The 9,737-nt window shown below is 44.0% G+C and overlaps 5 protein-coding genes and 1 pseudogene across 5 annotated transcripts, besides 9 other annotated features; all 6 read left to right on the top strand.

Annotated features, from left to right (window-relative positions):
- Tc00.1047053509741.10 (kinesin, putative) lies at positions 1-2,288 on the top strand (the record flags this gene model as incomplete). The annotated part of the gene is made up of 1 exon (XM_801045.1): positions 1-2,288. A coding segment is annotated over one exon (2,288 nt), but the record flags the coding sequence as incomplete, so codon positions are not given.
- Positions 1-9,737: a sequence feature (heterozygous, non-Esmeraldo-like haplotype).
- Positions 2,422-2,445: a microsatellite.
- Positions 2,511-2,535: a microsatellite.
- Tc00.1047053509741.20 (hypothetical protein, conserved) lies at positions 2,688-3,755 on the top strand (the record flags this gene model as incomplete). Its single annotated transcript, XM_801046.1, has 1 exon — positions 2,688-3,755. The coding sequence occupies one exon, from the start codon at positions 2,688-2,690 to the stop codon at positions 3,753-3,755; it is 1,068 nt and encodes a 355-aa protein (XP_806139.1).
- Positions 4,359-4,399: a microsatellite.
- Tc00.1047053509741.30 (hypothetical protein, conserved) lies at positions 5,082-6,671 on the top strand (the record flags this gene model as incomplete). The annotated part of the gene is made up of 1 exon (XM_801047.1): positions 5,082-6,671. The coding sequence occupies one exon, from the start codon at positions 5,082-5,084 to the stop codon at positions 6,669-6,671; it is 1,590 nt and encodes a 529-aa protein (XP_806140.1).
- Positions 6,726-6,767: a sequence feature (T-rich).
- Positions 6,826-6,856: a microsatellite.
- On the top strand, positions 7,023-7,499 carry Tc00.1047053509741.34 (hypothetical protein, conserved; the record flags this gene model as incomplete). The annotated part of the gene is made up of 1 exon (XM_801049.1): positions 7,023-7,499. One exon carries the CDS (start codon positions 7,023-7,025, stop codon positions 7,497-7,499), a length of 477 nt encoding a protein of 158 aa, XP_806142.1.
- Positions 7,643-7,664: a sequence feature (AT_rich).
- Positions 7,724-7,749: a sequence feature (AT_rich).
- Positions 7,866-8,495, top strand: Tc00.1047053509741.40 (hypothetical protein, conserved; the record flags this gene model as incomplete). Its single annotated transcript, XM_801048.1, has 1 exon — positions 7,866-8,495. One exon carries the CDS (start codon positions 7,866-7,868, stop codon positions 8,493-8,495), a length of 630 nt encoding a protein of 209 aa, XP_806141.1.
- Positions 8,648-8,672: a microsatellite.
- Tc00.1047053509741.50 lies at positions 8,986-9,737 on the top strand (annotated as a pseudogene; the record flags this gene model as incomplete).

A 9,737-nucleotide genomic window follows, 5' to 3' on the forward strand; every position in this document is an offset into this window, starting at 1 on the left:
CGGGTGTTGTAGGGGAAGAGCTGGAGGAGGCCATTGCAATAAATAAATCTCTTTCAGTGCTACATGCTGTCATTAGGGCTACAGCAGATGATGCGGATGTGTTGCCCGTACGAGAATCCATCCTAACTCTCTATCTTGCTTCGACTCTCACTGATTGCTATCTTCTCCTTATTGCAACTGTATCCGTGGAGAAAAGGGATTATGCTGAGACAAAGAACTCTCTTGACTTTGCAACCACGGCAAAAAGATGTGCTCTGACAAAGAGCAAAAGCCGCGCAAGAGATTTTCTTATGAATGGAACAAATAGTTTTGAGGAAACCTACACGCATTTGATGAAAGAGGTGGAAACATTACGTCGTCGTGTGTGCACACTTCAGGAGGAAGTAAATATTGAAAAGCAGCGCTCTGCTCTTGTATCAAAGGATGACAGTCTCAATAAGACGCCCGCAAAGGCAGCCAACAGATGTAAGGCCGATGATAATTCTGTGCTAGTTGAGGAAAACCCCGAGGCTGCGAGAATGCGCCGGCACGTCCTGGAGTTGGAGCGTCAGTGTGCCGTTTTTCAGAGCATTTTGCGTGATCGGGAAAATGAGTTAAACGCATTTGAATCACGAGGGGATATTGCAGAGAAAGTACGTCGGGAACTACAGCAACAGGCGAGGGAAAGAGAAGAAGCGCAACGAGCTCTTGAAGAGGCGGCACCTCAGTTAGAAACAAGTGAATTACTCCGGAAGGTGACTGACACGATTGTGTGGATGCAGGAGCAGCTGGATGGTGTATGTCAACAGAAAAAGTTCATGATGAAAGCAATGGAAGGAATGCGATGTGAACAGCACCGGATTATGACGGATCTTCTGGAGGCCCGAAAGAACGTTTTGCAGCTCGAAAATGCCCAAGAGGAATCATTTCGGAAGTTTAACGATGTTTTTGCTGAAAATACGAAATTGAAAGGTATAATTGATGAACTAAATTTAAAGCTTCTACGTGAGTATGCCGAGCGTGCCATTCGTGAGGAGACGATGTCTTGGTTCAAGGCATTGACTGAAAGAGATGAGCAGTGTGAGCGATTGAGAGCGGCCTTTGAGGATCAGAGAAATCTTTGTGACGTTCTTCAAAGTCGTTTAAATAGCACAGAGCAGGAACTTGATCGCAGCAGTAAACACCAAGGTGCACTTCTGCAGGAAATGCGAAAAAAGGACGAAGCGTTTCGGACTATTTGGCTTTTTCTTACTCCACAACAGAAGGCGCGATTTATGTCGTTTGGGGATCAGAGTGAGGGTGCGAACGGTACACCCTCTTCCTCACTGCATCAGGGCCACGAGAACGTACAGTTGCGGAGTCAAATACGAACTGTGAAACGACAACTAGAAGAAGAGTTCTTGCGAAACAAGGAGCTGGAGTACAGAATAGAAGATTTGGAAAAGGAAAATGAACTTCTAAAGAAACGGCTTCAGAATTGCGAGGATGAGTATAAGAGTCTTGTTTCTCTTGAGCAGGATTATAGAGAAGAACGTGAACATATGGAGCAGCAGATTGCGTATCTTTTTACCTACATTGAGGAACACAACGCGAAACAGCAAGTTTCTGAACGCCAACTTTGTGAGTTAAAGTCGGAGTGGGAGAGGTTGAATGAAGAGCATCGGAATGCGCAACGTGAGGTGGTGGAGCTGACGGCAAAACTTGAGCAGGCAAAAGGGGAAATTTGGGCACAGGGTGTCGACAACAACAAGCTTAAAGATCGTTTGAAGGAGGTGAAGAAGCAGGATGCGTTATTAGCTGGCCTGCACCGTCAGTTGACCGCCACACAGCACATCGGCGATGAAGCTTCTCGACGACTCGGAATTGCGGATCGAATGCAGCAGCATGTGGCGTCAGAGGCTAATATTTACAATCATCATGGTGATATTATTAAACGGAAAGCCATTCGCCGTAATTCTGACACTCTGCTAAAGGCACTAATGCAGCGTGTTGATTCTGCACAGCGTGTTCGAGGCGCCGCCGTGCAGCCTCTGCCTCTAAACAATCGCGTACAACGCCTCCGCAATGAAGTGTCTCAACAGTTTCGACTTTGTGGTCCGTCCTCTCTATCTTTCAACGGGACTGCGAGAACACGGGAAGAGTCCTTTGGTAGTAGTCACACACATCACAGCGGTAGCCGTCGTCGCAAAAGGACAATGCTGCACAAACCACACGATCTGAGATCGAAGCCACTGTTTCGCTCTTCGAATTTTGTCGTTGCAGAGATCCCTTCTTTTATCATTGATAGGACGCGACGTCGTAATATGTAGACGAATGGGGGGAGCGGTTCTCTTTTTCCTCATTTCACGTGGTTGTGGTCATCTCTGCTGAAGCATTTTTCTTTGACTAGGAATGAAATGAAGTGGGATACTCGAAATTAAGAAGTTTTAGTTTTCGTTGACGTTTTTTTTTTTTTTTTTTTTTTTTGTGAAAGTTCTACGGTTACATCTCTTCTTGCTCTATTGTGCGTATTTGTGGGTGTGTGCTTATTGTTTCTTCTTTTTTTTTTTTTTTTTTCCGGGCCCAGTTGTTTGGAACATCTCACGTTCGCTTCTTGCGGGAGTCTTTTTTTGTTTTTGCGTGCCACTCGCTTTCTTTTACTCCCCACAGAGCGACCTTTTTTTTTTTTTTTTCTTCCTTGAAATGCTTCAACGAAAAAAGCTAACACCATGTCAAAACGCCCATTGGCAATATGTGGTGTTTTGGGTGGCTGCCAGGCAAATGTATTTTTACTAAAACTTATTATAGTGAGAAGCCCCAACACTTTGTATGCCATGACGTTTGTCCAGTACGTAGTTGTTTCACTTCTTTCCATTTTTCTTGTGTCCAACTTTTTTGACTCCTCGCGTGGTGGAGGCTGGTTACGCATACGTTTACGACCAATGCGAATACTGACATCACACAAACTCATTCTTGCATCCTCCTCCTGGCTCATGTCTGTGAGCAGCAACTTGGTATTTGGATTATACATCTCTGTGCCTCTTCACGCAACGTTTAGGTCATCGTCACTTTTGTTGAATATGTTGGCCGGCTACTTTTTCTTGGAGAAACGCTACACACGCTCACAGGTGCTCTGTGCCACAGCTATATCGGGTGGCCTTATTGCTCTTGCAATGGAGAAGTCGCGAAAGGTTCAGAACCTTAATGCTGAGAATGGTATGAAGACATCTGAAGGGAATCTTTGGTGGTTTTTAGGACTGACAGTTCTCGCTTGCACTACTGCCTTTTCCACTGGTCTTGGGATATTTCAAGAGTACATGTATGCAGCGGCACGTCGTCGAGAAGAAGAAACAAAAAAGAGAGGTGAGTCGGTCCAATCATCATTATCACCGCCGCCAATGTGGGCAGAAGCTCTTTTTTTTTCCCATATCATTTCCATACCTCTGTTTTTCCTGCAATCCGGGCGCCTTTTCCGAGAATTTGCCTCTATTTCTTCAGATAGTTACATGCATTTTGCACTGAATGCCCTTACGCAATATGTTTGTATAACTGGAGTTTATATTTTAAATGACAAAACCTCTGCTTTTACATTAATTTTGACGCTGACTCTGCGTAAATTATGTACATTTTCGTTGTCAGTTGCTTACTTTGGTCATTATCGCCATTTTACTATGATGGAGTGGGTGGCAATGGTGACGGCGCTGGCAGCAGGTGCACTATATCCTTTGTTGCCAAAGGCTCACCCGCCGTCAAATCTTTGTGTGAAGCCTACTGAAAAAGGCAGTAAGGAGCGTTAATAAACGCTTCTTGTTTTTTAACTTTGCGTCTTACAACGAGAGGAAATAAAAACTTATATCAGAAAAAAAAAAAATTGAGTCCTTTTTAAAGGGGCTTATGCCTTTTAAGATTTTCATTATTTTCCTTATCCTCTTTCTTGCAATTGGAGTGCCAGCTGAAAATCATTTACATTGCATTTGCAGCATCACTGTTTTTACCTATTTTTCCAATAATACTTTATAACCAAAGCCATGCTCGGGAACAAGAGGAGGGTGTAGAGGGATGAGGAGAAGGTCTGCAATTCACTCTGGCACACTTTTAACATATTCATACGTATAGACGATGGCGATGGAACGCATTCTGACTTTGATTGTGGAATGAGGCGAAATTTCCGTTTCTCTGAAATGCCCTCTTTAAACCGTCTTCCTGCACTGAAACTTTTTTCCTAAAGGAACCAGCAATGTGAGCGGTTTGTACTTTCTTTTACTTTATAATTTGCTGTAGACGCGTCGTTAGACAGCTGCATGACAGGAAAACAATTCGCTCTTGGAAGGTGCATGGGGAAAAGGACGGGCCGCAGGCGCCCCTTGAGTTACTTTAGCTACTAGAGGTGATAAATCTTGTTTTTTTTATTTTATTTTTTTGGACTTTTTTTTTTTTTTTTATGCTTGAACAGAAGAAGGAGGCATTGGCAATGCATTACGTGTTCTGCGAAAGTGTATTTTTCAATTGTTTGACAAAATTTATGGCAAAAGGACACATTTACTTTTGCTGAAGGAGAGGCATGCTGTCGCTCCTTTTCTCCCAAAATTAAGTTTCGCGGAGGACGCCGTGGAGTGTGGGGCTCTGAATTCACAGTGCAAGCGGGTAGCTGCTCGAGGCAAAAAAAAAAAAGGGAAAACAAAAATGGCCGGAATGGTTGGGGATGAAAATATAATTTGTTTGTGACGTAGAAAATAAATATTTGATTTTGACAGAAGAAAGAATAATTAGTAGAGGCATGAGTGGGGTTGGGAAGGTGGCGGCAATAAGTGTAAAAACATATCTGATACCGATAGTTTGAGAGTTTATTCACGGCAAGGCGAAGATGGCAGCGATGGGAATGCAAGGCAGAGGCAACAGCAAAAAAAAGAAAGTGTGTGAATGGTTGCTGCTCGTATCCCATCAAGCCATAGAATTGTGCGCGGGCAAAAGAATTGGTTGTGTACATTTGGTAATATGAATGAAGCGTGAAGTGCATTGCTCTTATTATTGTTTTTTCTATATTTTCTCTGTGAGTTAAAGCGGTTCAAGTCAAAGCGAAGGGGGTAAAACATTACTACAAAAAAAAATATAGCGTTCTTTTTATGTTGTTGCTTGATACTACCGCAGAGTCTCTTTTGCGAGACCCGCAGTACTTGCTGCGGCTATATCACAAAGTCATTCAGTATCTTGTGAAATGTGACCCTTCTTCATTTGCCCGCTCTCTTTCCTCGTCATTTAATCAGATTGACACAAGATATCGTGTGCGCTCTCGTGAGCAGGCAATTGAAGTATGGTCCTTGAAAGGCATCCTACGTCAGATTCTGCCAGTGAGCGTTATGAGCGATAGAGAACTCTCAATCATTCTTGCGATGTTACCGCTTGAGGAATATGGGGGAAATGGCACGGGGAACGGAGGTGATGATGTTTTAGTTAGCCCAGTGGTGTTGTTGTTATGCCTGCGGAAAATGTGTCCTGTGCAAGCTTCTTTAGTGTTAGAAATGCTCCGGAGGATTGACACTAGGCCTAAACGACCCCACCCATATGAATCAGCTTGTGGTAAGGCACTCTTAGTATCCGCACGAGATGGTAGAGGAGATGCTTGTGTTTTTGAGAGAGCCGCGATTCTTGATTACCTGACTGAATCTTATGATATGACACTTTCCGAGGCCTTTTTTCTAACTGACTATTGTTCTATGGGACTCCCTCCGTCTTCCTCCACAGTAGCTATTGATGGTTCTTACCTTTACGCGTTTCTGTATCAAAGGCCGTTGCCTTCTGATGTGAAGTATCCATTACTGATGTCCGTCTTTGCTGAGGCGATTTGTGATCCGAATAGTGGTACACCTTTGGGTACGCTTGCCCTTATTGAGGGACTGCATCGTTTGTCGCCAAAACCAAATCATGGCATGCATCGTGAGGAAGTTTTTGACGTTAATATCGATACTGGAGGAGAGCTGGAGCATTATTCTCTGACACGCAAGTCTTTTGAGGATTTATGTAGGTATTTGCGTGTTGGTCTGTTGTTAGAGGAAGTGCATCAGCTATTCTATTATTTAAGAGGAGAAAGTTCTGAAGAGCTTCTCTCTGCTCACACACTCCTTTGTGAATTTAAACGACATTTTGTGCCTGTGAGTGAATCTCTGTTTCAAATTGTTGAAGAGGCAGTGCGGCGCTATTTGGTGAAATCTGGTGGTATGTTGGCCCTTCCACGTTTACATCTTGCGCTTCATGGTGGTCCACTTTCTGTCGCAAGGTTCATTGATGTGCTTCGTGTGGCGGGTGTTCCGGAGGCCGTGAGTGACGTTGAACTTGAGTGGCTGCGGTTCAAGGGATGGGATCGAGAACGTCTGGTGTCGCTGCTTTCTGGTAGATTTCCAGCAAACCGGGAGGCTCTTGTCCGGCAACTTTTTGATCAACTTAAAAATGTGAAGGGTATTACAATGAAACAGGACCACGTTGAAGTGGAACGTGTGTTGGCATTGTTTCACCCTGAGAAGGTAGAAGGTACTCTCATCGGTAGCATTGACGATTGGCGTTTTGTGATGACGCAGTGTTTTGATGGAAATGTATCCAAAACTTTGACGTATGATCAGTTTTTTTATTTCTGGCGTGCTGTTTCTGCGGCCTGCAGCGATGACTCTGTGTTCACGATGATTCTCTGGCGTTCTTTCAACATGCATACGAGCCGCTGACCCCTCCCCAATGCTGGTTTCTTTCAGCGGACGATAGGTTGGCAGTTGTCAGTGTTTTTTTTTTTGTATTATTATTATTATTATTTTTTTTTTTTTGCTGTTGCTATCTCGATAGGATAAATTTTTTGTATTGTTGAGTCTTTTTTCTTAATTTTGTGTGTGTGTGTGTGTGTGCGTTTCTGTGTTGAGTCTTAATTTATGTTATTCTTTGTAACGGTAACAACTTTTAATTTTGAAGAAGGTAGTTTTTTTTCCTTTTCTCTCTTCTACTTCTTTTTACCGCAAATTTGGGGATAATGTGTGAGCTTTTGCTTACCCTTTCAGCTGCTTTTTACTTTAATTAGGAACGCTATGCATGAAAACGATATGCTAGAGACCATTGCTCTTGTACCCGTAGGCCTCGCGTTGTGGGCTCTCGGCAAAAGACAGGCCAAACAGCAGGAACTCATTAGTAGACTCCAGACAACCATAGGCAAACAAAGAGAAGAGTTGGACCGACTTCTGCAGACAGAAAGTGCAACGGGTTCTGCGCGTTTGGTGACGTATTCCATATTGGTGGCGCTGGGGGTATATGGCTCTTTTCTTCTCACAAAATGTGTCCTGTTGACATCCTTGCATAGGGGCTGCGATTTGCCGCCGACAGAGTACGCGCCAACCACTGCACGACATGAGGGAGAGGAGTGCGTTGTGTGCATGCTTCATAGGCGGGACACATTGTTTGATCCATGTCGTCACTTGTGTGTATGCTGGCTGTGCTCGCGGAATATGCAATCTTGCCCGGTTTGTCGGCGGGATATTTTGAGACGTCAATTTGCGTTTATTTCTTGAGTTAATCATCACCAGGTTTCTGTCGATGTGTTGCTTTTTTTTTTTCTTTCGACTGTGTCTTTTCTCTGTGTTTTGTCGCTCATTCTTATTATGCCACGATGTTGTTTTTGTTGTTGTGCATCGATTTTTTTATTGTTTTTCGGAATATATTTTATTTTATTTATTCTTACGGTTTGAACTTGCCGTACATTCTTTTACCCCCTTCTTTCTTTTTTTTTTCTTCCTTTATTTTTATTATTAATTATTATTTGTGGCTATACGCTGCCTTTAGTGGTTTTGGACACATCCTCCAATAGAGTGGAATACATACAAACAACAGCAACAACAAGGAAAGGAAGAATAAATTTGAGCATTCACGTTTCGCGCATGCTTTTTTTTACTCTTATCGTCCGCCAGCGAGATGCGCTGGCACTGGCGGCGGATACGGATACGTCCAGTGCAGAACTGGAGCAATGCAAGGTGGCGGCAAAAACACTTCTCCGAAAGTTGGCTGCGGAGCACAGTAATCCATCATTGTGCGTTCCGCCACTCCTTACTATTGTGTGGAAGAATTATGTGTTCCACATTCTTTCCGAATCGGCTGTGTCATTTCTTACAATGTGTGACACGGCTATGCCAGCCGGTATTGCTGTGGCTTTTTTAGAGGATGTGGCTCGGGAGTTCCTGCAGCAGTATGGATCTCAGGTGGAGGCGGTGACTCGACCGTACTGTTTTATCAAATTTGATTTATACCTTCAGCGCACAAAGAAAGTATTTGCAACCGCGAACTCCTCCCGTAGCATGAACGTGTCGCGTGTTGGAAGAACAGCACCTGTACGACGCACCTTTGAAGATGTCATGGCGGGCATTGATTCAAAAACAGGCTCCTCCATGTCTTCCAGGGGAGGAGGGGTGCGTGATACTGAAAAGACGCGGCGGTTTCTCATTATTTGTTTTATCGCTGCTGTAACTTTACTTTTGTTTTGTGGCATATTTTACTATGCCGCTTTGGCATAGCAACGTTTTGGTGAAATATGCTTCATGGTTTGTTTGGTTGTTTCCTTTTGAAGGATCCACAAGATGCAACATTTCAATGATAATGTTCATTGGGGGCGGAGGGGGTGCTGAATGTGCTGCCGATGCATGGTTCATTCTTATCTGTCTTTCATTTTCCTCCCCTTCCCTTCCCTTCCCCTTTTCTGTCCGAGGCTGATAATATTGTGGTCTTTTCACTACTACCTTCCGTCCACACCCAGCCACTCAAAGGTGTATTTTGGTGATTGACCACGCACGTCAACACCTGTCTTTCCATCTTCAGTCTTTGGCTTCACTATCCATACCCACAGACGTGTGTCCATTTGTGTGTATAGAATGTTTCTTTTAAGGGAATTGGAAACCCATTAAAAAGTCTTTTATTTTTATTTTTTCCTCCTTATTTATTCGTTTATTTTTTAAAGGCACTTTTTGTTTTTTCGATATACACATTAAAAAGAAGTGAGGCTTCTGGATGGGACGAAGAGTCCAACTCGTCATCCGTCTCCGTCCAGGGGAGGGCGGAGCCTCATGCGTCAGTGTTGGTGTGAATAAAAAGGAAATTACGGTGGTGGATCTATCAGGAACACATGCGAGCAGCACCCCCCGAGAATTTCATGTTGATCAAGTCGTTCAAGAAGATTGCGGCAATGAAGAGCTGTTTCGTAGTCTTGTACTTGGACGCATTCGTTCCTCGGTTGATGAACCTGACACCTCATGTTTTCTGGCATATGGGCATACCAGCAGCGGTAAAACTCACTCAATTGCTGGAACAGACAAAGAACCGGGGTTATTGACACTTTCCGCCGAGGCGTTACTGCACACGTACGGTGTGGCTGAGGTTGCAATGCTAGAAGTGTATGGAGAGAGTGTACACGACCTTCTAGCCCAAGGTGAGCGACGCATGATTCGGCGTCGCGCAGGCCCTGACGGAACGGTAATAATGGTAGAAAATTTGACATCTTGCTCCCTAACGTCGATGGAGGAATGGAAGGCGCTCTCGGAATTTGGGATGCTGGCAAGGCGAACGGCGCCAACGGAGCGTAATTCTCGCAGTAGTCGTAGTCATGCGATATTTACTATTAAAACCAGGGGTATGCGTCTATGCTTAGTAGATCTTGCGGGAAGTGAGAGACAGACCACATACTCACCACAACTGAATAAGGAAAGTATTTGCCATTAACAAGTCCTTGTCGCGTCCTAGTACGGTGTTGGAGGCTCTTAGCT

Source organism: Trypanosoma cruzi, genomic scaffold (genome assembly GCF_000209065.1).
Source record: "Trypanosoma cruzi strain CL Brener 1047053516443 genomic scaffold, whole genome shotgun sequence".
In the NCBI taxonomy this organism is placed as follows: Eukaryota; Euglenozoa; class Kinetoplastea; order Trypanosomatida; family Trypanosomatidae; genus Trypanosoma; species Trypanosoma cruzi.